At 57.9% G+C, this 26663-nt stretch overlaps 11 protein-coding genes across 11 annotated transcripts; 9 read left to right on the forward strand and 2 right to left on the reverse strand.

The window, feature by feature from the left end:
* Nucleotides 1–257: 257 nt before the first annotated feature.
* MAM_03051 (uncharacterized protein) lies at nt 258–1158 on the forward strand (the record flags this gene model as incomplete). The annotated part of the gene is made up of 2 exons (XM_040821850.1): nt 258–754; nt 819–1158. The coding sequence occupies 2 exons, from the start codon at nt 258–260 to the stop codon at nt 1156–1158; spliced, it is 837 nt and encodes a 278-aa protein (XP_040680419.1).
* Nucleotides 1159–1933: 775 nt separating this feature from the next.
* Nucleotides 1934–3402, forward strand: MAM_03052 (DUF890 domain-containing protein; the record flags this gene model as incomplete). The annotated part of the gene is made up of 3 exons (XM_040821851.1): nt 1934–2128; nt 2206–2338; nt 2459–3402. 3 exons carry the CDS (start codon nt 1934–1936, stop codon nt 3400–3402), a joined length of 1272 nt encoding a protein of 423 aa, XP_040680420.1.
* Nucleotides 3403–3653: 251 nt separating this feature from the next.
* Nucleotides 3654–4219, forward strand: MAM_03053 (oxidoreductase, short chain dehydrogenase/reductase family; the record flags this gene model as incomplete). The annotated part of the gene is made up of 3 exons (XM_040821852.1): nt 3654–3905; nt 3977–4026; nt 4075–4219. 3 exons carry the CDS (start codon nt 3654–3656, stop codon nt 4217–4219), a joined length of 447 nt encoding a protein of 148 aa, XP_040680421.1.
* A 1137-nt stretch (nt 4220–5356) lies between these two features.
* Nucleotides 5357–5806, forward strand: MAM_03054 (uncharacterized protein; the record flags this gene model as incomplete). The annotated part of the gene is made up of 1 exon (XM_040821853.1): nt 5357–5806. The coding sequence occupies one exon, from the start codon at nt 5357–5359 to the stop codon at nt 5804–5806; it is 450 nt and encodes a 149-aa protein (XP_040680422.1).
* Nucleotides 5807–5971: 165 nt separating this feature from the next.
* On the reverse strand, nt 5972–7147 carry MAM_03055 (XAP5 domain containing protein; the record flags this gene model as incomplete). The annotated part of the gene is made up of 2 exons (XM_040821854.1): nt 5972–6337; nt 6404–7147. 2 exons carry the CDS (start codon nt 7145–7147, stop codon nt 5972–5974), a joined length of 1110 nt encoding a protein of 369 aa, XP_040680423.1.
* A 578-nt stretch (nt 7148–7725) lies between these two features.
* On the reverse strand, nt 7726–8418 carry MAM_03056 (Thioredoxin-like fold protein; the record flags this gene model as incomplete). The annotated part of the gene is made up of 1 exon (XM_040821855.1): nt 7726–8418. One exon carries the CDS (start codon nt 8416–8418, stop codon nt 7726–7728), a length of 693 nt encoding a protein of 230 aa, XP_040680424.1.
* A 698-nt stretch (nt 8419–9116) lies between these two features.
* Nucleotides 9117–11054, forward strand: MAM_03057 (uncharacterized protein; the record flags this gene model as incomplete). Its single annotated transcript, XM_040821856.1, has 3 exons — nt 9117–9803; nt 9876–10289; nt 10362–11054. The coding sequence occupies 3 exons, from the start codon at nt 9117–9119 to the stop codon at nt 11052–11054; spliced, it is 1794 nt and encodes a 597-aa protein (XP_040680425.1).
* A 1117-nt stretch (nt 11055–12171) lies between these two features.
* On the forward strand, nt 12172–12876 carry MAM_03058 (uncharacterized protein; the record flags this gene model as incomplete). The annotated part of the gene is made up of 1 exon (XM_040821857.1): nt 12172–12876. The coding sequence occupies one exon, from the start codon at nt 12172–12174 to the stop codon at nt 12874–12876; it is 705 nt and encodes a 234-aa protein (XP_040680426.1).
* Nucleotides 12877–16949: 4073 nt separating this feature from the next.
* Nucleotides 16950–17510, forward strand: MAM_03059 (uncharacterized protein; the record flags this gene model as incomplete). Its single annotated transcript, XM_040821858.1, has 1 exon — nt 16950–17510. One exon carries the CDS (start codon nt 16950–16952, stop codon nt 17508–17510), a length of 561 nt encoding a protein of 186 aa, XP_040680427.1.
* Nucleotides 17511–19390: 1880 nt separating this feature from the next.
* MAM_03060 (Amino acid/polyamine transporter I) lies at nt 19391–21096 on the forward strand (the record flags this gene model as incomplete). The annotated part of the gene is made up of 2 exons (XM_040821859.1): nt 19391–19490; nt 19571–21096. 2 exons carry the CDS (start codon nt 19391–19393, stop codon nt 21094–21096), a joined length of 1626 nt encoding a protein of 541 aa, XP_040680428.1.
* A 1774-nt stretch (nt 21097–22870) lies between these two features.
* Nucleotides 22871–24388, forward strand: MAM_03061 (carboxypeptidase Y precursor; the record flags this gene model as incomplete). The annotated part of the gene is made up of 2 exons (XM_040821860.1): nt 22871–23171; nt 23238–24388. 2 exons carry the CDS (start codon nt 22871–22873, stop codon nt 24386–24388), a joined length of 1452 nt encoding a protein of 483 aa, XP_040680429.1.
* Between the last annotated feature and the right edge of the window lie 2275 nt (nt 24389–26663).

Here is a 26663-nt window from a genome sequence, read left to right on the forward strand (position 1 = left end):
GTCACTGAGCTGACGATTCGGGGTATTTGGGGGACTGTGGTGCCTGTGCCGGTTCCCGTGCCCCCCCGCTAACTCGCTCAAGGTTGAGCTCGACCAGCTGGCTCCAGGTGCCAGGCAGCTTCGTTGCCGCGCCTGCCTCAGCCTCCCTCCAATGGACTCGTCCGGACCGAGTGCAGAATCATCAGCTGCTCGTCCCGGCTGTTGCTCTCATTGACCATCGTCCAGGAGCCTCACAGCTTCGTCGGGCCGCGAAAGAGATGGCGTCTTCAAGCTCCCAACCGCCGCCGCCGCCGCCCATGGAGCCCATAGAACCCCAACCGACATCATCGCCATCCACTCGTGCTCCATACTTCCCGCCTCCTCCCGCCGAGCTGCACGGTCCTCCGGGCCCTCCTCCCCCAGCGCCAGGTCAGGGCCTCGCCTTGCAAGTCGGCCCAGATCACCCAGGGAGCGCAACCAGTATCCCGACCGTCCCCGGGCACACCCTGACTCCCATGGTCCCCCCGGCAGCGTTGGACGTCCGCAACATCAAGGCCTCGGCGCAGTTTCACCTCGGCGAGTTCCTTCGTGTCCGGGGCCAGCTACAACAACAACAACAAGGTGGCGGCGCGGCGAGATTCGAGCTTGAATCCCGCTTGAGAAGTCGGGCTGGCATGGCACTAGGTGACCTGAGCACGCTGCAAGCCGAGGTGCGAGCCCTTGCGAAAGCTGCCGAGGGCCATCGGTGGAGAAGATTCCTCGTCGGAGGCGCAATGTAAGTACTCGTCGAGCCGAGTCTTCACTGCTGTATGCGAGTACATGTTCTAATGACAAGTCAGCGCGGCATTCATCCCTGCCGTCCGCAAAATCTTCCGCCGCAACTCCGACGAAGAATCGCAGCTTTCATCCAACGACACCGAGTACGCCTTTCGCAAATCCAAGGGCCTCTTGTCGGGAATCAAGAGGGCCATACTGGGTGGAGGCGTGCTTGCCAAGGTGGCCTTTTTCGTCTTTGCCATTTTGTACGTGTTTCAGAACGAAGTCACCATCAGGGTGGCCAGGACGCTGAACAAGAGGTTGAGGATGCTGGCGGAGCGGCTTGAGGCTGGGGACCCGGACATGAACGAAGGCGACTTGAGGGTGTTTGACGGGTGGCGATGGCGGGTGCTGTTGTGGTGAGGGAGGAGGATTGTCATTTGGGGAATGAGACCTCTCGTCAAGGTTCTTTCGAGGCTCTTCTCGTAGGTACCGGCAAATGAGTTTCTTGCCGACATGAGTTTCTTGCCGACATGAGTTTCCGGATGGAGAGCAGGTCTTGCAACGACCTCTCGGCCTTGTGCTGCGTAAATAATTGTCACGTTGTGAGACTTGTATTTGATCAAGATTTTCCCCCGACTTGTTGTTTTTTGTCTTGGTTTCTCATTTTCTTCTTTCTCACTCTGTTATTCTCCGTTGGGACAGCAGTGTTGGTGTTGCATCTATTGTCACTACAAGCATTGATGGGCAGCCAAGACGAAATAAAGCTCCATGAACCAAGTTCCACCCTCCGAGTCCCGAGTCCCGAGTCCCGAGTCCCGCCGCCAGCCGCCCCACATATCCACACGCTCTTGAGCCCATACTGCATGTACTCCGTACTGTACTGTACTGTACTGTACTGTACGTTTAAATTTGAGCCCAACACTTCCAATACAAGACGAGAAATTGCGCCGACAACTCGCTCGGCAGCCCTGGAGGACATGAGCCAATATCGATTCCAGATCAAACGCATCCAAAGTCGATGCAGCACAAACGAAGGGCCCTTTCCGGCGCCGACGACGCGAGTGTAAATGAGCAATCGGACAAGCGCCCAGTGACAACACGCAGCAGAAATGCGGCAGATTCCCATTTCCGGGAGCTTTATTCGAAGCCACCCGACTTCAAAGAACTATCTCGCTTGGATCCAGAGTTTGCCGCCATGTTTGTCGCCCACTTCCACCAAGCTCGTTGGCCCCCGATTGACGCGAATCATGAGACTGATGCGCCAGGCAGTGCCAAAGGGCGAGACGTCGACTTCCGGGACCCAAAGTCGGTGGTGCAACTGACCAAGACGCTCCTCGAGTTGGATTTTGGCATCAAGATAGAGCTCCCCCCCGACAGATTATGTCCGCCGGTAGGCCTCGAGACCAGACTCGCAAAAAGACCAGCTGGGTCCGTCCGCACGCCCCATGCTCACCAAGAGACCACCAGGTGCCAAACCGCCACAGCTACATCCTTTGGCTGAAGGATTTGCTCGACACATCTTCGTACGACGAGCCCGGTCGAAAGCGTACGGGAATGGACATCGGCACCGGTGCCAGCTGCATCTATCCCTTGCTGGGTTGTGCGCAGCGGCCCTGGTCCTTTATTGCCACAGGCACGTCCGATCCATCCCCCCCCCTGGGGGCTCCTGCACCCCTTTTCTCGCGATGCCGTCGTCGGGCCGCGCTACTGACATGACAAGCTTGGCGGGCAGACATTGACGCCGAAAGTCTGAAATGGGCCAGGAGGAACGTCGAAATCAACGGCCTGTCAAGCCGCATCAATGTGGTCGCCCGGTCGGCAGACAGCGCGCTCATCCCGCTGGACGAGCTCGGTCTCGAGGCTGTCGACTTCACCATGACGAACCCCCCCTTCTACGAGTCGGAAGAGGACCTGCTCAGCAGCGCAAAGAAGAAGAAGAGGCCTCCGCACACCGCCTGCACGGGCAGCAGCACCGAAATGGTCACTCCCGGCGGCGAGTTGGCCTTTGTCGTCGGCCTGCTCAAGGAGTCCTGTGCCTTGCGGACACGCATACAGTGGTACTCTGCCATGTTTGGGTTTCTCTCCAACCTCGTCGATTTCATCGGGCAGCTACGGGCATACGGGGTGACCAACTACGCAGTCACGGAATTCGTGCAAGGGAACAAGACGCGGAGGTGGGCCGTCGCGTGGTCCTTTCAGCCAATGCGTCCGGCGCAGCATGTCGCGAGGGGCACGAGATCCGCGCTCTCCAGGAACATTCTTCCTCGTGTGACGGAGGCCGAGGTGATTTCGTTCGAGATGCCCAGGAGCATTGGGGGGTTTGCCGCCACCATGACTGGCGCCATCGAGTCACTGGACCTGATATCTTGGAGCTGGGACACACAAGCGTATGAGGGAACCGGCCGCGCGGCTGACAAGGTATGGGCGAGGGCGTGGCGGAGACGGAAGAAGAGGGAACAACAAGGCGCGGACGGGGACGAGGACGGTGCGGCTTCACAAAGCGAGCCGAGGTGCATGTTTGGCTTCAAGGTGTGGATTCGTGTATCGGTGAAGGGGGTGGTGGTGGTGGGATGTCGCTGGGTGGAAGGGTTCGACGCGACGGCGTTTGAGAGCTTTGGGGGGTTTCTACAGTCGACGGCCAAAGCGGCGGCAGGTTTACAGTGACTTGTCCCTTTCCACTGCGAGGTGCCGTGCAAAAGATGGCGTTTCGCGATAGGCTTGGCTGGCCGAGGACGACAATCAACTCGACACGACACGCTGGGCGCTTGCGAAATCCGTTCCGCTCCGTCCGACAAGGCCGTCATGTGCGTCGTGCGATGCGACATCGGCCCGTCACCCCGCAGAAGCCGCTCGCAGACGGGCGCGATCCGGCCGAGCCATCGGACGTTCAAACTCGTCGGCATGGTCCGCGAGCCATGGTTCCTCGACGCTTCGCTTCAACCGCACAGCAGGCCGCCGCGCTCCTGGGATCGGTCGACGTGCTCGTGTGCCTCGCCGGAATCGTGGGCTGCGCGCACGCCCTCGAGAGGCCCGTCTCGCAGTTCCGCCGGATCCTCGACGTCAACGCCGCGGGGTCGTTTATCTGCGCCCGCGCCGCCGCCCGGCAGATGGTGCGGCAGGGCAGGGGCGGCAGGATCGTGCTGTCGGCGTCGGTTTCGGCGCACAGGGTCAGCTTTCCCCAGCCGCAGGCCGCGTACAATGCGAGCAAGGCGGCCGTCGTCTGCTCAAGAGCTCCAAGGCGGCCGAGTGGGCCAGGTACGGCATCACCGTCAACAGCGTGAGCCCCGGGTACGTGGACACGATGCTGAACTAGGGCGACGGGCCGGCTGATGCCAGGAGGACGTGGTGTGAGAGGAATCCGCTCGGGAGGATGGGCTCGCCGGACGAGGTGGCCGGCGTGGTGGTGATGCTCGCGAGCAACGCGGGCTCGTACATGAACGGCGCGGATGTGATATGCGACGGCGGCGGTGTAGTGTTCTAGATGAGGGAGGTGTCTACCAAAGGCTTGTGTGTAAGGCGACGGGGCGGGAGGTGACATGGCTGTTGCTGTACTCGGTACAGTCGGAATGGCGTTGATGCGACGAGTTGTTGTGTAGTGAGGGTATTCAAGATGGCTGGTTGTGAATGTCCAAGTGTGCATGTACGTGTGCATATCCCACTATAAACACATGTGCTTGTGCTTGTGCTTGTGCTTGTGCTAGTGTGTGCTGGCGTAAAACTAACCGCGGAAGTTAGAACTAGTAACATGCTTGCATTACTCAGTCACACAACTATTCATAAAAATAAAAAAAAAGAAAGCCATGATCCCAGGACCACACATGCCGGCCAATCACCGCCCACAGAGCCGGCTTGGCACGACGACACATCTGCACACCGCAATGTACATTCTCAAACTCGGTCCCGCGCCGCAAATACCTGGGCGCCGCCGTGCATTGCGTTTTCCCACCAACGTGGCTGGCACAAACCCAGTTCGCACAATGGCAATCCGAAATGCGGTTCCGGAGGCGCTTCTCGGGCCGGCCGACGAATCAGCAGTCCCACGTGGAAGCGTGCCGTTGCGTCGTTCGCCCGCCCACGGGACTTGTCGGGTGGCTCCCTTGGCCTCGTGCTTTCAGATGTCCAGCACAAGCCCTCTTCCTCCTCCTTCTCCTCCGTGGGCCGGCCGCTGTCCAAAAGCTCACCGACAGGTCAGCCCCGACGCGTCCCCGGGGCTTGGACGAGTGAAGCGTCGCGGATCGGCAATGTGCCCAGGCGCCGGGTTGTTCGAGGAACATCCTCCGACAGGTGTTCCCCAGTGTCGCCTCCTGTGGCTGCATCTGCTCCATGGAGGGAATTTGGTTGGGTGGGCTCGTGCCTGCGGAGGAGGAGCGGTCTTGGTGGACGAGCGGAGGAGGGGGACCCTCGGTGAGGCTGTCTGCGTGTCCTGAGGATATAAAAAGTCCATGTTGAAGACACGTTTCCCTTTGATCTAATTACCACTGTGCGTACTCCGTACGTCGACAGCCTCGGCAGAGCAACGTCTTGCCGCGTCTCCTGTTCCCTGTTCCCTGTTCCCTGTCCGCATCATCTATATCAGACGCAAACAAAGCCGTGACAGACGGGCCGTCCGCCTGCAACGATGGACAAGGGTTCGCTTCTGGCAGCTTCGAGGGTGGAGCCCGTGGTTTCCATAAACCCTCGCTCGACTGTCATCGGCCGCTTGTGGCCACTCCTTGCTTTCGCCGCGCGGTTCCAGTACATAATCAGCTCATTTTCCTCCTTCCTGTACATCCAGACCTGCTTCGTCACGAGCCTCGCCGTCGTCAGCGCCCTTTGTGCAAGTCGCTTCCTCACCATCCGGGCCTATGTCGCTACCGAGTCTGGCGCCGTTCACGCTTTCAACATGTCCGCCAAGGCTTTTGCGAATCTCTGGGACGCCAAGACAACACGCGTGTTGAGGAGGAACCTCTTTTACGAGTTTGCCGTCTTTATCCTCGGGAGCGGAAACTCCATCATCCTGTTGCTGTTCTGGCCGGGGTGGCTGGTGGTCGGCGGGGCGACATTCGCGTTGTGGAAGTTCTTGGGGTGACGATCGAGCCGAACCAAGAACAGACGTGGAAGATTGTCAGCGTGTCGAGCGTCGGAGACGCGCCACCCATGACGTCGGACGAGGCGCCCACGGGCAGTGTTACTCGACGCCCTGGCGTAACAAGGCTGAAATCGACCACCCGCCCTGCCCACCGACGTCGATGCGTCATTTCGAGAAGAAATACGTGTTGCCGCCGGTGTCCTTGCGTATCTCACCGGCATAGTCCTTCTCCGGATCAAACGCCTGCCAAGTACTGGCGGGGTATATATGCTTATTTCTCTCATACCACCGACGATCCACCACTTTGGTCAACGTGGGGTCTTCCGAGGCCCCTTCAAGGGTATCGATGCTCGCCAAAGACCTCGCCGCGGCTGCCCGCGACGCAGACGTGCTGAGATGGTTTTCGGTAGACAGACCAGAGTTGTCCTCGGCAGGCTCCTCTACCACGGGTGCCTCGGAGCTGTAGTCGAATAGCCTGCGGCCACTGGGTCCAACGGTCTTGTTCATCACAAAGAAGTGAAAGTCGTAATGCTAGATGGACGTCCTCAAGTCAGCAACGTGAACAGTGCGGTAGTTTGAGACAGTATAGAGCCTTACATGTGGAATAATAACGGTATCTCTCACGAGCATCAAGTCATCCACGCCAACGCGTGCCCAACCCCTCCGCGCATTACTTCGGCCCCCAACACCCAATTCGGCACCGACCTTGCGGCTTTTGTCGAGGAACACCCAGACGAAGTCTCCCTTCTTCATCCGCACGGTCCCCCCTGGGATATTGGATCCGTCGTAAAAGACAAAGGGAACCGCAATCTCCGTGGCCTTGACTGCTTCCTGGACCGCCACGAATTCTCGTCGCAACGCCTCTCGTTGGGAGGCCTCCTTGCGCAGGGCCGACTTGGTGACGGCTTTGGGCACGATGCCAACGCTCACGTTCGCCTTGAACTTTGGCTTGCCCGTTTCGCTATCGGGGTCTGGGTCCGCGTCTTTCGCTTCGCGCTTGGAGTCGGGATTGCTGCTGGGCTCGCTGTCGCCATGTTCCTCGTCGTCAAAGGACAGCAGCTTCTTGCCCTGCTTCTGCTTCTTCTTCGGCGGCCGCACCCGTGCACCCGGGCCGCTGTTCGATTCACTGCCGGCGTTGTCAGGAGTGCCTGTCAGAGAACGGTCCGGTGTGGACGTGCCTGAGATGGCAGCCTCGCGAGCTTCGCGCTCCTGCTGCTCGAGCACCTCTGCTCTCCGCTTGCGAAAGTCGGATAGCGCGACGAGCCCGACGGTGTTTGTCGACAGACGCTCGTGCGTCGTCTTGTTCTGCGGCGTGAAGCGCGAGATTCCTTGGTCCGACATGGCGGCGCAGCGGCCGTTGGCTTGGGTGCGAAGAGGTTGCGCGAGGCACTCTTTGACAGTTCCCGTGGGCGAGGCGTCGAGGTTTATCTGCCGGGTGGTGCGAGGTCTATATTTGCACTGTGCACTTTGCCGCTCTGCGTCACTGGGTCACAGTGTGTAGACTACCCTGTACCTTTGTGACACGGGAAGCAGCCAACGTCATTTGTCACAGTCAAAGGCCAAGCAAGTCTGGGCAGCCGGCAACCATGATCGAATATCAGCGAGAAATTATAACTACCAGACTCTCTCAAAACAAGGGTGCTCGCGAAAAAAAAACAAGCATCTCCAGCACCGGTCTCAACGAGACTGGGACACAACACTGCACACGACGTTCTTCTCCTCCAAGGTCTCGCCCCTTCTTTGGGAGACGCGTCAAAGTCAAGCAAGGTCCGAATTTACGGCAAACCCCGCCCCTGCCTCGTGGCCTGCGCAACGAGCGAGTTTGTCGTATCGTCCGCGTAGCGCTTGTAGGCGATGATATATCGTTCGTCGGCGCTCCAGGTGTCCTGGACGCTTTGCCGGTCGACGATGGCGTGGTGCTACTCGAACCAGCGTCGCCAGACGGCATCACCATCCGTCTGCGGAGGAATCCCCAGTCCGCCTGACTTGAAGTGATCCAGCAACCATAACCGGTTTGCCCACGGAGCCAGACTGATGTCTACTAGACTTATGTGCTCGCCCAAGAACCACGGTCCGCCAGGATCCATTTGCTCCGCGAGTGTTCGTATGTGGCTGTGCAGCTCTGCACGAGCTTGCTCAATGCTGAACGGCTTTTCTGGCGTGTGCTGCAGAAACCTGTAGAATGCCGGGATAATTCTCGAGTTGACGTGGTCGATCCATAACCGGGCACGGGCACGCTCGTACGGATCCGACGGAAGCAAACGACGGCCGTACTTGGCCTCGTCCGAATACGCCTCCTCCAAGAATTCACAGACAACCAGACTTTCGTACAGCGGTTTCTGGGTCTTGCCGTCTGCGCCGACGGGGACAGCTAGGGTTGGTACCAGGCCGCGAGGGTTCAGGGCCAGGAAGTCGGCCTCCTTCTTGTACGGGTTGATCTCAACATATTGATGGGGGATTTGCTTCTCACACAATGTGATCCAGACCCGCTGGACGAAGGGGCAGAACCATCCGCCGTAGAGTTTGAGCGCGTGCTCGGAGGAATGGCGGGATGCCAACTCGGCGGCTGCGCCCGACGGCTCCGGCGGAAGCGACGTATCGACGTTGGCCATTGTCGAGCAAACGACAAACGGTCGATGCCTCGAGGAGGTGAAGAGATGAGAAATCGATGGATACCGTGCCGGGGGGGTGCTGGTGGATGATGCATCCGTTTGAACATTGAATGAGGCGGTGTTTTCGAGCAAGAAACGAAACCCCGCCTTCCCTGCAGCCGTGGCTTCATGGAGACGAGGGCTCCATAGTTTGCCCAAGACATGACATGACAGCCCATCCTCGGACGACTCGACGACTCGGAATGCCGTGAGGCTGGGCTGTGAAGCTGCGCTGCCTGTTGTCCCTGACACTGGTATGGACGAGCTCATCGTCGCTTGAGAGAGATGACGAGAAAAGAGGAGCGACCACAGGCATAAATGTAGCCACGTCGTATCCCGCAGACTTTACAATTCCACGGAGAACGCACGACGAACTGATAACCAACAAGGACGGAGGCTTCCAAGTCTGGCGGGAGCCAACTCGTTTCGCCCAGTTGTTCAGACAAACCTGCCTCAGGCAATACCGTGGCACGCACACATGATGTCACCACGGCTTCAAAGCTGGCCTCATGCGCGGGGATGGGGGAAGTGAGGATAAAGTGAGATTAATGAAAACTTTTCCTCTCATCCTAAGCCCGCCGAGGCAGTTGATTCACAGCCTGTCGTAGCCACTCAAGTTCACAGTTCTTCCCCGTGCTGTTCTATATAAGACCGAGGCCATGACGCTATCCAACACGTTGAAGAACACCACTTTTCAAGACACAGCCGATACATGCGGCTCAAATCAAACTCCCTCGTTCCCCCTCCATCTCGACGGGGGCTTTCTGACGGGCCAAGTCGATATTTTGGATGCTGGTGCGCGCAAGCCAGGGTCCCCCGACAACATGGACGGGACAGAACCTTGCAGCTCGCTCAAGAAGCAAATTGCCCTCATCCAAGCAGCTACAAAGAGCTTGGAGGATAGGGAGATCAGCGGCACGCCCGTGTTCACGGAGCTCGTCAGGCAGCACGGCAACAGCACGTCCTCGTCGGGCGAGGAAGTCTTCACCCAGTACGGACTTTTGGGAGGCGACGTTGCCAAGCTTCGTGGAGCCGAGGACCGCGAGGCCGTTCCGGATGCTCAAGGCGATCCGAGAGTCTTTTACAACATCAGAGCCCCGTCGAGCGTCTTCATCTGCGGCAGCCAGGGCTCGGGGAAAAGCCATACCCTGAGCTGCCTGCTTGAGAATTGCCTCATCCCCACGGAGGCCAACACGTTGCCGCGGCCTCTGACAGGGATAGTATTCCACTACGACCCCTTCTTTTCCGACAACAGAGGCCAGCGCTGCGAAGCCGCCTCCATCTCTTCGCACGCGGGGGTCAAAGTCCGCGTCCTGTGCCCGCCAACAAATGTGCAACAGATCAAAGTAAGTGGACGGCGACATGGTTGAGCAGGAGAATACAGAAGTCGTATCCTAATCATACATACACATGCACAGAGGCTGTACGAGACGCTCCCAAACGTCGAGGTGCAGGAGCTCCGAATCAGCCAGCGAGATCTGAACACCAAACGAATGTTGGATCTCATGGCCGTCAGCTCTATCCAGGAGGGGACGATGCCTCTGTATCTGCACATTGTGACTCGCATCCTGCGAGACCTCAGGATCGAGCAACAGAAGAATGGCGGCTTCTTCAACTACAGAGCCTTTCGGAGGGCCATTGCGGCAGAGGGACTCACGCCAGGGCAGTCGGCGCCCCTCAAACAACGGCTCGACACGCTCGAGAGCTTCATGGCACGGGAAGATGTCGCGGAAAGCAAGATACCCTGCCGCGGTTCTTGCGACCCGTGGGGGGACAAGTCTCACCTGTGCCTCGATGAACTCGAAAATACAGCCAGCGCCTGGGAACCAAAAGTAGGAGATGATCCACCACCCACCGGCTTGAGAGAGTCCTCGTGCACTAACCACTGCTACCCCCGTCGCTAGGCTGGGCAGCTGACGATTGTCGACCTGTCATGTCCCTGTGTCACGGCCGAGTCTGCCTGCTCCTTGTTCAATATTTGTCTCAGCTTGTTCCTGGAGCAACACTCGTCCGACATGGGACGAGTCATTGCACTCGACGAGGCGCACAAGTACATGACGGAAAGCGCGGAGAGCCAGAGTCTGACCGAGTCTCTTGTGTCGACTATTCGCCTCCAGAGACACCTGGGCGCTCGTATAGTCATTGCGACTCAGGAGCCAACCATCTCGCCGACGCTTCTGGACCTTTGCACGGTCACCATTGTGCACCGCTTCACCTCTCCGAGTTGGCTGGAGAGTCTGAGGAAGCACTTGGCCGGGGCAAGTTTGAGTGAGAAGAAGACCAAAGCAGGAGAGGATGAGTCTGGCGGCAGTAGTGCTGCAAGCCTGGCTGGACTCCTCGGCCGCATCATCTCACTTCGTCAAGGGGAAGCTCTCATGTTCTGCCCGAGCGCCATCGTTGGTGTCAGGAAAGCAAAACAGGATGACACGATCAACGGACTTGCCGACGACCTTGCAACATGGAGTCTTGGCCAGGATCCTCCGGTTTCGCATGTCGACCCTGGGAGCGGCCTGATCCATTTGGGCCAAGGGGTGATGAAGATTCGCGTCAGAGAACGGATCACAGAAGACGGAGGGAGGAGCATCATGGCAGCTTAGCACGGGAGAGGCCACAGAGACGCGTTGCGAAGAAAAACCGCCGCATCCCTGGTAGGACATGGTGCAAGTCTGAGCCGCTCGTGTGAGGGATAGCCAGGTTACCGCGTGACAGGCTGGCATTGCGCAGAGAGACAAGAAAGGATGGTGTCTCCTAGCTAGTTGACTCTGTCTGTAGAATGACTCACACTATCCCGCCTGGCATCATCCATTATCAAACAGCCCGAGCGAACGTATCGGGCATGCGAGCAGGGCGTGGGCGATGGCGACACAACAAGACAGCAACGCCACCTCAGCCGGCGGCAAGTTTGTCCGTGACAAACGTTGTCGACTTGGCGGAGTCGGATCACCGAAGCCGTCACGGCCGATGCTTTCAGGCCGGCGGCAAAATCCCTCGACGGGTCGAGTGTCGTCATCCACACAACTTCTGAGCGGCTCATCCACCGGCCCAGGCGCTCCGCCACTTTGCTTTCCTGTGCCGCTGACAAGCTGTCGGACCAGACGGGGCGGTATTTTGGCTCTCCACAGATGGACGGCTAACCATTTGACCTTTTGGTGTTGACCCTGGGCCGACGTTGCCAACAGCTCACGCATGTCAAGTGACATCTTGGGCGACGCCTGGGGACCTGTGAATCAGGCCCTTTGCCGTACGAGACTATTCTTGGCCACCTGGTCATCAAGCTGTGCTACAGGTGAGAAAGGTGATCGAGTCAAGGCGCACAGTACAGCCCGGGGCTGGGCGGCTGTTCGTCTCGACGCCGGCCGCGGCGACGCAAAACCGACAACCGTGTCATCACCACCAGATTGATCGACGACGTCATTCATCTCTTGGTGCGTGGTTGAAATCCAAATCCCGCCGGCAGAGAATTTTGCCATTGTCGACTTGAGTGCGACGTATCGTGTGCAAAGCACGTAACACGAGATTCTTTGCCGCGCCGAAACAAAACTTGCTGCCCGACCAGTCTCGGCTGGAGTCTGGACTTTCGACTTTCGACTCTCGACTCTCGACTCAGCCTCGCTCAATCTACACCAGCCAGCAATCCCTCACGCGCCTCAATCACCAGCCCGCTTCTCGCCTCGAAGCCCCCATCCATCCATACCTCCCCACGCCGCCGTCAGCATGACCAAGACGCTCCTTGCCCTCAGTCTCATGGGACTCGCGTCGGCCTTCCCGCCGCAGCCAGCCTGGCCCGCGACAACGCAGGCCAAAGGCTTCCGGCTCGTGGTCAACGTCACGGATCTCTCGCGCGACCTCAGCCCCCCAATCCACGGAACCTACGTCACGGGCGCGCACTACGGCGTGCAGACGGATGCCGTCGTCGCCGGCGAGGAGCACCGATACGGCCGCATCTTCTTCGTCAACGGGACCGCGAAGGAAGCCTCGGCCGACAACGCCACCACCATCTGGACCGACTGGGACACCTACAAGAGCTGGCGGATCGACCGGGCGCCCGCGGCACCAGGCACGCTCTCCGAGGTCACCATGTCAGGCGGCCGCGGCGACAGAGGCATCGGCGTCACGCACTACGAGGGCCCGCTCGCCTTCCTCACGCCGGAGACGTACGCCGTCTGCCCCGACGCCCTGCCCGTCGGAGGCACCCAGCGCGTCATCAGACACGCCGACGCCGGGACGACTCGCCCGGAGGATCCCTCGCCCGGCAGCCACGTCCCGAGGGGCTGCGCGCCCGTCCGCCTCCTCCCCGAGTGCGCCGATCTGCTGCCCCTCTCTCCGCGTGGCGGCTCGCCAATCGACTACCGGTTTGCAGTCCGGTCCGCGTGCTACAAGAACGCGACGGGCATTGATTGGACCAAGTACCGGCTTTGAAGGCTGCCGCCACATGGCTGGCGCGCATGACGGCCCCCAGGTCGACAACTCGAACTCGAGCCGAAGCGGTCATGTCGTCCCGGCGGGCTGGTGATGCATCACTCGGTTGTGCTGGGGGGGCACGGAGACGGACGAGTTTGCATTCGCAATCTCGACGAGGACCCTCGCACGCCCGTACTGGGCGGAGTGTGCTCGGGGCCGCGTTTGACGCGGCATTGGACGGGAGGCTGATGTACGGCGCATGTCCGGTTCGAAGATGTTTCCCCATGTTCTAATTTGCGACGCGCCCAAGGGCAACAGAGGGCATGCGAGCCGCGACACGATCAAGGATGAACAAGGAGGAATCTGCGCCGTCTAGTATCCTCGTCCAATTCGGACCCCGCGAGACCATCAGGAATGAAAAAAAGAACAAATCCTCGTCCAAGTAGAACCATGGTGCCGCGTGAGCTCGGTCCCGACGCCGGCGTCGCAACCGCCAGGCCGCCATGAGCCCACGGCCCACGGCCCACGGCGCCGGTAGAAGTGGCGACGTCAGGACGCGAAGCTGCCTCTTGCTTCAATGTCAGTCGCAGCCATCAGCGCTCGAGCGTCGCTTGCGGCGACGGACGGGCAACCCGGTACGGAGCATGGCGAATGAATGCACGTCGTCTCGTACCCTCCCCGTACAGCTTTAAGTAGGTTGCGGACGCGGCACCTACGGCAGGGCAGCCTTTTGGCAGCCCCGCGCACGCACGGGCCCTCGGCCGCAGCGTGGGGGACACCGTGCGGCGCACTGTCCAACCTGTTGTGCCTCGAGACAAGTTCGCCTTCGCTTTCCCGGTGAAATACAGGGGGGCACCTCGACGAGCTGAACGCACGAGGGAGGCGATTCTGTCTTGGACCAGTGGCATCGTCTCGAAGCCAGCAACAGCCAGTTGAACCGCCCTGGCCGAGATTTACCCGCCGGCTTCGTCGTCTTGTCCGCTCGACGTGCCTCGCGAGACCTGCACGTTACACCCCCCCAAAAATGGCGCCATCCCGAGGGCCGTTATTCACCTGCGTGACTCACAGCCCCATAGCGTGTGAGAAGTACGTACATCACACGTTCACACGTGTAGCCGTACGTACACTGCGGTGAGGGGAATGAGTCCCTGGAGTCGCCAGAGCTCCTCCTGCTTCCCCGTGGGTGGGAAAACAGGGTCGAGGTCTTTGGAGTCTCGAGACGTGTTGGCTTGGAAGCTACGGTCTGGTTCCTGGCTCACGGCAAACATCAGACATGTCGAGGAGCAGGAGCAGGCCATCTCGGCCCAGCTCAGCCAAGGTTCGACTCGCTGCGCGTCACACGAGGTTGAATGGCCCGCCGCTGCTGCCACTGCCGCTGGCGCTGCCCGTCCGTGCCGATTCGTGTGTGCTCTGATGTGGATGGATGGATCGTGGGAATGGCCTTTAAATGTGCATTTTACACTCTAGCCAATCATGAACCTAGTACGGAGTATTCAAATATATATTATATTGCTCTACAGAGTACGGGGTGCCTAGAAACACTATAACAACAAGAGTCCTAGTAAATATCTCAAGTCGCAAAGAGCTACGTTGCTTTCGCCACAGCTCTGGCAACGCACCGCAACGGGATCCTCCCTTCGTGTCCCGGCCTTGGCGCCGGAGGGGCGATGCCGGAAGTGTGGGAACGACGCCGATTAGCGATGAGGGTGTTCGTGGCCAAGACGTTTGTCCAGCTTTGACGGGATCCCCGGAAGCAAGGGTTTTCCTGTCGGACGGCCGCCGCCGCCGCCGGGGCCATCAGCTGGACATCAATTGATGGCATGATATTCCACCGGGACATGGGCAGTGGCGCCGCTCGAATCTGACCACCACATCGCCCCCCCCGACTTCCCGTTTGAGCTGCATCGATCGATGTGAGCCAAGAATGATAAACCATGCTTCCACGCACCCGTTGTTGCCTGCAGACAGGCAAGTGTCGTTGGGTATCCCGTACCACCACACCTCAAACAAGGAAATAGCTCTTCTCGGCCTCGAGAGACGGGCTGTGGAACGGCGACGTCTCAATCCGGCTGCGAGGGAAAATCACCTGCAGCATGCATGTGCATGTGTGCCGCCTGGTCAAAAGTCATGCGAGGTCCGGATCTATTCTCGGCACGTGTCGAGCAAGTTGATGGTCCTACTCCGTAGTACGCCGTACTGACGACGCCACCCAAGCAAGGTGCGCTTGGTGCAGGCGCCCACAACATGCAGCCAGCCCAGGCTGTCAAGAAAAACCAACACATGGCGGGGCGGCGTGACGGCAATGAGGGAGGGTCCGGAGTATACCACTCATGGGGAAAGAGTATGGACGATTTTTGCTCCGGCCATGGTCGTCCGTTCCTCTGCATGTCTTGTTGACAGCTGACCGACCGTTGAGGTTGAAGCGGCCCAACAACAACAGAATACTGCTCAGCTCCGTATACGAAGCAACTGGGACGGCGCCAACGCAACGCGGCAGGGGAATACGAGATCCGGGTGCCGCGTCTGGGTCGCTGCACATGTCCTTTGAAAGTTTTTTCACCGGCCCGCCCGGTGGACGGTGGTGACTTGGATGCGCAAAGAGGCCTGAGGTGGCTCCCCGTCCAAGTTTATCGCAGGACACACGTACGGAGGACGTACAGTATGAGATCGGCATTTGCCCGATGCCTCTCGTCTTGGCGTACAAGTCACGACCCACGACGGTGCGCACGCTGCTCCGGGCCCTGGAAGCGTGCTGCCATTTTTGGGCCCCGACGCCGTGGTTCGTGTGGACCGTCCGTTTCGTTTCGTTCTTTGTCGGTAGCATTTTCGGCGGTTCATGGTTCTCGACTCAGGTACTCCGTACTGGTTGGTGGTTCATACGCTGGCAGAGGAATAATGACTGCTGGTGCTCCGTAAATGCCACTCGTTTATGACCACCTGAGATTGCAGTGTCTCAGCTGTCGACACGACGCGGTGAGGCGCTCGTGCTCATGGCGGAGCGCACACAGAAACCTCGCAACAACAACGTCAATCCATCATCTTCATACTCCCTGCAAGCGGCGGCTTACCATGACGTCGCTTTGACTTGAGCTGTGCCGGTGCCGGCCGGGTGCATGGGTTCGCAACCCGGCAAGCCATAGGCTATAGCAGCATTATCAAATACTGCTGGCGCGGGGCTGACGTTGGAGCGAGCCATGACGGTCCGGCGGCCACTCGAGTCTCGACTCTTGACTTGATCTTCTCGTCACCTCCGTGGGGGCCTGGCTCCGTAACGTAGCTGCCCGTAGCTGCCAAGGCAGGAAAGGAAGTAGGCGAAACTCAGTGTTTGCTCCAAGATGCGAGATGCGGCATCGACGACCCCTCCTCCTCCGGCGCTCCTCGTCGCACCCCCCGGCCGCCCAATCAGCTTGGGCCATTGAGAGCCAAAAACACGCCAGTCTCTTATCTGCCTAGTGCCGAGCAGCTAGCTGCCTGCTATGCCTTTCGTATGGCCTCAGAAAATACGAAGTCGGTGCTACGTCATATCCTTGGCTGGATGTTGACGTCTGGTGACTTTTTCTTTTCCCTTGCTTCCCTGCTCACTGGTACCGTCCAACTTTTTCTATTTTTCTATTTCTGTCTTTTTTTCTGCCTCATCACCAACCTCATCAGTCAACACCCCAACCCCAATAGCTGATAGCTGGTTGCCCGCCCACACACACACGCGAGCGCGCACACAGACCAGCCCACCACCACCCAGCCGAACCTGACCGGTCCGGACTCGCTTCGCATCATTCGGAAGGATCAAAGCCGTCTCTGGCTCTCGGCCAACGCAGGAGACGGCAATCTCCATGCTGCTCGGCTGTTCTTTTTCTGATAAGCCGACGAGCCCATTGTTGCTGCGGTTATAAGTATGTGGCGAGATGCCCTCCCCAAGTATAAAAGAGAGACATCATCTCACACAAGACATCACAGCAAACAACCTCGCCTGCTTCATCTTGTTTTGAAAAGAAGATAAAACCATTCCTCAGATCGTTCTTCTCCTCTCCCTCAAAACCTCAACAACAACAACAACAACAACAACAACAACAACAACAACAACCCCCGTCAAAATGGTCAACCTCCTCACGTCTCTGCTTTTGGCCGGCGCCGCCCTCGCCGCCCCGTCAACTCCTGACCTCCGCACCGGAAACCCTTGCACCGAGAAATCCGCACGCATGGAGAACTGGCAAGTCAAGGACTTTGACTTCCACGCCAGCTACATATTCACCACGCCGGCGCACCAGAACTCCTGGGGCTACGTCAACTTCACCCTGCTCAACCCCAGCTTCCCCTCCAAGCCGACGCAGTGCTCAGGCACCTCGAATCAGCTGAGCGACTTCTTCTACGGCAACTTCAACTACGACTGCAGCCGGTCCTGGCCCGGCCAGTCTGCCAGCTTCGCCTTCTCGCGGCCCGAGCAAGACCAACTCAAGGTCAACCAGACGTGGGAGTGCCGCGGCGAGGGCAGCCGCTTCTGGGCCGAGGGAGGCCTCAAGCTCAACCTGACCTGCGACGACGCCACCTGGACGAACCCGGACTGGAAGATGGGCCAGATCTATTCCGATCGCACTGTCAACTGCACTCACATTGATGCTACTGTGCCTGTTGAGACCATGAGGGCCATTGCATAGGCAAGCTTGCATCCACTTGCCACTGCTTGCCGGCAGAATTAAACGATTAGAAGCAGATGCCGTGCCGGGAAGTCATGGCATGGGACTGGCCCTTGCGACGCGTGCGTCTTGTCCCGTACCCGTTTGCATACAGCGACGCATACGTCGTGTACATTTTTGGACGTTGTGTTTTGGACCGGGCAGTCGAGAGGGCGCGCCTGACTGTCGTGGAGGTTTTGCAACGGCGTTGATGTGAGGGACATTGGGACCAGGCCAAAGCAGAGTCACGCTTGGAAGTTGGCACCAATGTTCCTTGCACTGGACACTCCTTTTTGGAAGCAACACGGCGTGGACAATAGAAGGGGAGGTCTGGGGGGGGGGGGGGGGGTTTTGTTTAGACGCTCATGGCCGACAGGCACGCAATATACTCACACAATCAATCCATGTTGGACGAGATGACTGTTTGCGAGTGGTGACGCCTGTGGGAGAATGTAGTTGCGCGACGACAGCGCGAGGTTGTCTGCGTGGTAAACGATGGAGGTGAGAAGTGAGGCAGGGCTGGGATTTGGCAACTCCACGTGTCACGTGTCACGCCATTGGTCAAAGAATCGACAGAAACTCTAGGACTCCAGGACTCCAGGGCCATGCTGGCGAGACGCGCTCGAGAACCGGACGTATCAAGGCCTTTTGAGTCGGCACCACGCACCCTGTCTGTGCCTGACACTAGCTAACTATAATCTATCCTGAATTTATGCCTAAATCTGTAACAAACTTCAAATTATCTAAATTAAAAAGAGCCGAGTCTTGCTCTCGCTAGACAGACAAGTCCTGCTCTCGCCAGACAGACAAGACCACGTGCCGCCATGTCCATGCTCATCTCAGCCTGCGCACCAAAGAAGCACAGAACATTCCGTGCCGCCACGACGACGACGCCGCCGTCACCGCGCCGCCACCACCACCACCGCCGCCAAGCGCGCTGCAAGCTTAAAAGCCAAAAGCGCCAAGGCCTGGCTAGGCTCGCCGCCCATTCATTTCTCACTTGCCACCTCCCGGAGCGCCTCGAATCTCCCATTGGCCCACGGGTCCCTAAAACGGGTGGTTGCCGTCGATCGCGTCATCGAAGCTAGTGCCGAGAAAAACCACCTTGCTCCATTTTTTTTTAAACCACGCATGGCATTCTTTTATTTCCTTTCCTTGGACATGGAACAACAGTCAGCCGGTAACTAGTAAGTTGGTGGTTCTGACCCGGTTGATGCGCTGCGCGGCACGGTACAAAGATGTACTCCGTACGGAGCGGTCGGACTTCTTTGCAGCCCGGCGCGTGAGGCCTGCCGCCAAAAGGAGCAGAAGAGCCCATCGTGCTCTGCGTTCGATGTTTTCCGGTCCGCAACGTGCCCGAGACCTGTCAACCCCGGGGTTCGATGGCACCATTCTCGCGAGACCCCGCTCGGGGGGGGGGGCCAACAGGGGCCGCCGGCAGCTTCTGATGGGTTGCGGCGCCCGCTTTGCGTCTCCACCGTCGACCGCGTTTTGCACCGCACCACGATGATGTGCTTGGGGCCTATGGGACCGGACTCTTGGCTTCGCGCTGCGGCGGGCAAGGGTTTCTCAATTTATATATATTTAGATGGTGCACTCTGTGGCAGTCTGCCGGATTCTTTTTTTGTTTTTCCTAATTTTCATTGGGGTCGTTGTGCATATTTTTCCTTTTCGGGCATTGGCTGCTCTCCCTCCGGTTCGGGGTGTTGTTGTTGGTCCTCGTTGACATATAATATTATATATCTGGGGCGCTTGGCATCGCCTATCCGTCGTCGAGATACGCACGTGAGCTGGACATGTCTGGCGACCCTGCCGTCCATCCACCTGCATTATAGACGAGGAAGAATAGCCGACGTACCAGAATGGACCGCCTTGTTGGAGGCGCCCGCGAGGGGGGCAAACACCACATCCGGGTGAATCCGAGCGAGGCCGAGGCCGGCTCTGGGTCCGACGCAGAGAATGGTATGCCCTTGTTGCGTTGCCAAGAGTGTTTCACCCGTCTTTGCACACTCGACTGACTGGCTGACTGACTGACCTGATAGTCGTGAAAACAGGCCAGCTTGAAATCGCCCGCCAGAACAAGCGCCAGATAGGCATCCCCTCGGCTGCCCTCCTCATCTTCAACCGCATCATCGGCACCGGCATCTTTGCCACGCCGGCCACGGTCCTCGCCCAGTGTGGCTCCCCGGGCCTGTCGCTCATCATCTGGCTCGTGGGCATGCTCATCGCCGCCGCCGGAACAGCCGTCTACTTGGAGTTCGGCACCGGACTGCCCCGCAACGGCGGCGAGAAGAATTACCTCGAGTTCGTGTACCGCAAGCCCAGGTTCCTCACCACGTCGCTGTACACGGGCTACGTGATCCTGCTGGGGTGGGCCGCCGGCAACTCAGTCATCTTCGGCGAGTACATCCTGCACGCCGCGCAGGTCGAGGTGACGCGGTGGAATCAGCGCGGCATCGCCCTGGCGTGTCTGACGACGGCGTTTTTGATCCACGGCACGGCGCTGAAATGGGGGATTCGACTGCAGAACTTTCTGGGTGTCCTCAAGATCCTCGTCGTCGTCATCATCGTCATATCCCCGCTGGTCAACCTCAAAAAGGTCAGGGAGAACAACAACTTCTCCAAGCCGTTCGAGGGAACGACCAGCAGCGCGTACGGCGTCGTCACGGCCCTGTACAACGTCATCTGGAGCTTCGTGGGCTACAGCAACGCCAACTATGCCCTCAGCGAGACCAGGAACCCAGCCAGGACGCTCAAGTTCGCCGCCCCGATCGCCCTCGGCACCATTTCCGTCCTGTACATGCTCGCAAACGTCGCCTACTTTGCCGGCGTCTCGAGGGAGGAGATGCTCGAGTCGAAGCGCCTGGTGGCGGCCTCGCTCTTCCGCAACATGTTTGGACAGTCGGCCGAGCGCGCCTTGTCCGTCTTTGTTGCCCTGTCCGCCTTTGGCAACGTCCTGAGCGTCATCTTCTCCCAGGGCCGCCTGGTTCAGGAACTCGGGCGCGAGGGCGTCCTCCCCCTGTCGCGCTTCTGGGCCAGCAACCGGCCCTTCAACGCCCCCCTCGCCGGCCTCTTCGAGCACTGGCTCGTCACGGCCATCACCATCCTCGCGCCCCCCTCTGGCGACGCGTACAATTTTGTGCTCAACCTCATTTCGTACCCGCTTGCCATCGTCAACACCTTTGTCGCGGGCGGGCTGATTCACCTCTACCGCAACCGGGCTCGGAGGAGCTGGAGCCCTCCCCTCAGGGCAACCCTCCCCGTCGTCGTCTTTTTCCTCCTGAGCAACATTTACCTCGTCGTGGCGCCGTTTGTGCCACCCGAGGAGGGGCAGAGTGTGTATGAGAGCCTGCCGTACTGGATCCACTGCGTCGTCGGCTTTGGTGTGATTCTGGCCGGAGGCGTGTATTGGTTAATCTGGGCTGTTGTCCTCCCCAAGATCGGCCGGTACGAGCTGGTGCTGGAGACCGTCGTGGATGACCTCGACGGATGGGAACGCAGTTATTTCTTTACTCGGCCGCTGGGAGACAAGGCCAAGAACACCGGGGATCCTCACGATTCTCCGTGATTCTTGTCCACGCATCTTCTTTTCAACATGAGACTAGTAGTAATTTCAACATGGCGATTTGATTGGATTTTGTTTGACGGCAAGTCGTCGTGGCTCGTGGGTGTGGAAATGCTTACATGAATATATCCCTAGGTGCATATTTCAAATGTGATTAATGCATAGTACGGAGTAGTTACTTCATGCATATGTGCTAAACAAGTAAAACTCGATACCCTGGGCGAGGTTACGTCGTCGCTATTGTTTCACACGGCAACAAAATGTCGAAAACCCAAGTTCAAACCCGCCGTCTAACTTGTACGGCCGAGCGAAACAGACATACAGAGCCTGAATGTGGATGAGACGAGACGATGGATGCATAAAAAAACAAAACATCAAGCACCCTCCTATTTAACGGGACTCCACCTTATTCTGCGCCAGTATTGCCAAGACGGTTGATGGAAGCCCTCGTTGGTGCCGCGATTCCGAACGCCTGCCAAGACGGGTCATGATGCGAGCAAACGAGTTGACGTTCGTGCCAGTGCGGCGCGGGAATATCCCCGGGACTGTTTGAGTTGGTCGGGAGAGCTCCACTGCAAGCTCTGGTCCGTCGTAATGCCAACAGCCTCCACGGCGGGGCCATTCTCTCAGAAATCCAAATGGATTGGTTTGACAGGCTGCCGGTGCCTGATGTTCCGGCAAGATATCTCGACAGGCCCGTGGAAGAAGTTTCAGAGGTTTCAGAGTCCTCACCTGCCCGTCTAGGGAGGCAGGCGTTCAGGCAGGGCCGGCAGTGCATGCCGTTCCAGAGTCACCTCGACAATGGATCGATTACCAAGTCGGCCGCTGGCTAACAATAGATTACAGTAGTTGAGTTGAACAGAAATCGAGCCGATTCAACGCTGACACGACGAACAGCCGAAATGCTCAAGACAAACCCCCGATGGTTGAGGATGCTTATTACACGACAAGGAAAACGTACTCGGCGCACTCAGCATCGCAACCAGGGCCAACGTGGCTGCTAGCAACTACTTACTAGCAAGACGCCGGTCCCATTGTCCCCATTATCTAGTACATCATGGACCCATTGAACCCCGCGAGCCGCATGGTGCGCATGGCGGCGGTTGAGGCCTGGCCTTGGAAATGAGATCGGCAGTCAATGTTTGGTATGTATGTTTCACCCATGGCTTTAATCATTCTGGGTTCGTGCCAGCCGGGCTCTCTGTTGAATATGAATGTGATTTCAAAAAAGCTGTACGGTGAATCATGGCCTGCTTCAGTGCCTCGATAAGCTGACTTTGCTCTAGGTTTGCAAGTCCAGCCCGAAATTACCTAACGGTGAATCACCATCATTATAGGGAACAGGCCATGGTTACAAGTGCCCATGATCGGCAGCCGCACCGCACGTCTCCCTGTGCAAGGCTAGATTCACCTGTGGGTTTGGCCCACGCAGCACTACCCGTGGCCACAAACACCACGGTACTGCAAGAGGAGCCTGGACCCTACTCTCATGATCGACGTCGGGGAGAGTCTACCAAAGTACCAAGTACCCAGCTAACTTGGTACTTGCCCTTGCCACTTGCGGAGTAAGAGGGAAGGTCATGTTGGTGGTGGTGAATGTTAGCACAACAGCTACCAACTAAACCAGCCTTCACGTTACATGAAGCAGACCGCGTGTGGTGGGATATATATTGCGGGAGTAACCACCCGTCAAGAGTGTGTCCGTCTCTCCCTCCCCCACAGTTTCATACTCGGACCGTCGCCTTCCTGCTGTCGTCTTGGGGTCACATTACACAGCATGCATCTCTTCACAGCTTTTTCCTTGGGGCTAGCCTTCGTGGTGACTGCGTCTCCAGGCCCACCATCTCCTAACACGGCAGGCGTTCCGGTCTCCAGCAGGTCATTTCGCAGGTCAGATAGCGAATGGAGCCATATAATCGACGGCTCTGATGTGAAAGCTTCCAAGAACTACGGAGGCCGCCTCGTTGACTACAAACTCCGGGCTAGAGCTGTCGACCCGTCCCGACTTGGCGTCGATAAGGTCAGACAGTTCAGTGGATATCTCGACGACAACTCCACGGACAAGCATCTCTTCTATTGTAGGCCAATGCCAGCTGGGGAAAAAAAAAGCAAGGCACTGGGCAGCTAATTCTCATTGCACTCAGGGTTCTTTGAATCTCGGAGCGACCCCAAGAACGACCCCGTTATCCTGTGGCTCACCGGCGGACCGGGCTGTTCTTCCATGTCTGGTCTCTTCATGGAGTTGGGTCCCTCCATGGTTGACCAGAACGGCAGCCTCCACGCAAACCCATACTCCTGGAACAGCAACGCATCCGTCATCTTCTTGGATCAGCCTGTCAACACTGGCTTCTCCTACAGTAAGGCCGAGGTCGACACCACAGCTGCCGCCGCCCGCGACATCTACGCCCTGATGACCCTGTTCTTCGAGCAATTCCCCCAGTACGCCAAACAGGACTTCCACATTGCCGGCGAGTCCTACGCCGGCCACTACATCCCGGCAACTGCCTACGAAATATTATCCCACAGTCGTCGCAATATCAACCTCAAAAGCGTCCTGATCGGCAACGGCCTCACCGATCCGTACACCCAGTACGGCTACTATGAGGCCATGGCCTGCGGCAAAGGCGGACACAAGGCCGTCCTCGACCAGCAAACTTGCGAGGGTATGCGAAAGGCGCTTCCCCAATGCCGAAGCGCCATCGAGGCCTGCTACGGTGGAAACCACTACGCATGTGTCGACAGCGCCGCCTACTGCGACGGCCCATTCCTCGCCTCCTACCTGAAAACAAACCTCAACCCGTACGACGTCCGGAAAAAGTGTGTCGGAGGAAGCCTCTGCTACAAAGAAGCCAACTACGCCCAGCAGTGGCTGAACAGAAAGGACGTCATGCAAACCCTTGGGGTCGAGGTCAGGACCTTCGACACCTGCAACCCCCAGATCAACCTTGCCTTCCGACAGGCCGGCGATTGGTTCCTCCCGATCCAGAGATACGTTCCGCACATATTGGCACAGATCCCCGTTCTCATCTACGCAGGCGACGTCGACTTTATCTGCAACTGGCTGGGCAACGAGGCATGGACCAATGCTCTGCCGTGGCCGGGCAAGGACGCCTTCAACAGTGCCGGCCCCCTGGAGCTCACTGCACGTTCGGGCAAGAACTACGCCAAGATCAAGCACGCCCAAGGCTTCGCATTCGCACGAGTATACCAGGCGGGACATTTGGTTCCTCATGACGAGCCTGAAGGTGCGCTTGACCTCATGACTCGCTGGATAAGGGGCGAGTGGAGCAAGTAAAACGCGCGCATGTATGACGATACATGGACCTGACGTGAAATTATTATGCTATAGAGGGCAAGGACGTAGTCACGGTTGCCCCGGGCTGTACATTACTCTTTTCGGATCTCACGAGATTTGGCTACACGAGTCAAAACCAGTCAGGGAAAATACAAAGATATCATGCAATGAAATTAGAAACTAGAAGGGTGATGCATCAAGGTGCTGCGGCGTTGGGCGGCCCGGCTCTCGAATCTCGGCCCAACGTGAACGACATACCTCACCGGCCGTTGCTCCGAGTTTCTTCATCTCGCTGGCCGTCATCAACGGCTCTCGCGGAGTGTTTCAAATTTTTCCGCCTAGACAAATTGCTCCTCTAGTTTACCCGCTTTGTCTGGTAGTCTTGTCCACGTCAGCAACAAGGTCCAAGACGCGTCTCCCGTGAATTTACCTCGAGGTCTTTCCGTGGATGATTGACAATCCGTACCTGCCAGGCGTTGCCAGCACCAAGAAGAGACTTGACGACAAGCTCTGAGAGCTGCCCAACAGAGCACACGGACAAAGTCAACTCTGTTGGGGCCGTGGTATGGCGGGATAACATAACGTACGCACCCGCAAAACACGACACACTTTCCAGGCGGGCGTCGAGCGTTTCGCACAACGGCGTTCCTAACCGCCTTCTCAGACGCACCGGTATGGAACTTGGGTATTTCCTTGCTGGGACTTGATTGCGGCACCATGCATCATGCTAATGGTCTGCTTCCGACGGTCAAAGCTGTCCCTTTTGGAGAAATTGGCCACCAGGTACTTGCTTGCCTCAGCACCTCGGCTGCTGATCTTCGATGGAGGGCAGCACACGGCAAGTTCGGCCTCATGGCGTCAAGTCTTTCCACAGGCCGTCCGTTGATCCATCCCGACGGCGCTCCCGTCTGTCGAGTGCCGAATCGGCAACGACGCGATTCTCGTTGCCCCGGGCAAACCTGTCCGCCACTCCAAAATGCACCAGTAGCACATGGCATCGAGGACCTGGCGACCTTCTGCCAATAGCTCGTCGAGCAGCTCGTCGTTGTATCATTCCCGGCGTGGTGGTACAAGTGGTGTTATATCGGCCTTGCCATCAACGATGTGAACCTGACGTCTCACTCTGGTCAAGGTCGATACATGTACCTTCTAAAAATGGTCCTTGAAAAAGCGGCGGGCTTGAGTGAAATAGGTGAATTTCCTCACCAAGCTTGATGCAGAAACGAAGGAAAGAGTACTTGGGCTCATCCACGACCTGCCAATTCTTCAAATGCTGCATCCCTCCGTCCTCGCACTGGGAAGACACATATAGACTGTTCCATCTTCCATAAGCAAACGTGTCTGGATAGACGTCAGGACATGATGTCATGGATGTCCTTTCCCGCTCTCTCCAACTTTCAAACAAACATCCCCATGTCTGACCATCGAATTCTTTAAAACACTATCACCCAAGGAAAGATTACCCCCCCCCCCCCCGGAAAATGTTGTCGTGTGCTAGAGAGCCTCCTCGATCCTAAGCAGTTTACCAACTATGTATGGCGACTGGAAACTCTCCAAGAGCCTTCACACCTTGCGCCAAGGCGTTTTCAACCGATGTCGACGTCGTCCATATTGTCTGTTTCACCAGCGTAGTGGTGTGTATGGTCAGACCATGGCGTTCCGCACATGTTCTCAATAACCCACAAAACCAAGGTTGGGCAGATTCTCAACGACGGAGAATTGTGCCTCGAGTAGTGACCAAAGACACAATGTCGGTGGCGTTGGAGAAATGATGTGGCCTACGGTTGAATCCGGACAGCCAGTCAGTTGTGTTGTTCGATCATTAAACGCCAACCAAAAGCTGGCTTTTGTCCTTTGGAAGAAGGGACCAATCAGGTCGACGACTTGACCACCCGCGATCGTGTGCTTGCGGCGCTCTCGGCCTCCGGGTCTCAGTTGACAGGGGGTCAACGGTTTACGTCACTCAAACTTGAGTCATCGGCGGGCTGGTATTTCCGAAGCTGTGCCAATAATGCAGGGCGGTATCCTCCCATCTCCGATTGATTCATCAGTGTCGTGCATCTTATAACCACCAGGGTAGGCGTGGTAAGCCAGTCACCATAATCAGAGTCATATCGCTACCGTACCCCGTCCCAGGTGTCGAATGGCGAGCTGCACCGGGGATTAGTGTAGAAACCAAAGCTGACGATGCGGTTTCTTCTTAGTTTGATGGATTGATTCGACACTCGTCACGCTCAGCTCGTGCCCTGACATCGCCACATGGGTTCCCTATCCG

Source organism: Metarhizium album (genome assembly GCF_000804445.1).
Source record: "Metarhizium album ARSEF 1941 chromosome Unknown scaffold_5, whole genome shotgun sequence".
Lineage (NCBI taxonomy): Eukaryota > Fungi > Ascomycota > Sordariomycetes > Hypocreales > Clavicipitaceae > Metarhizium > Metarhizium album.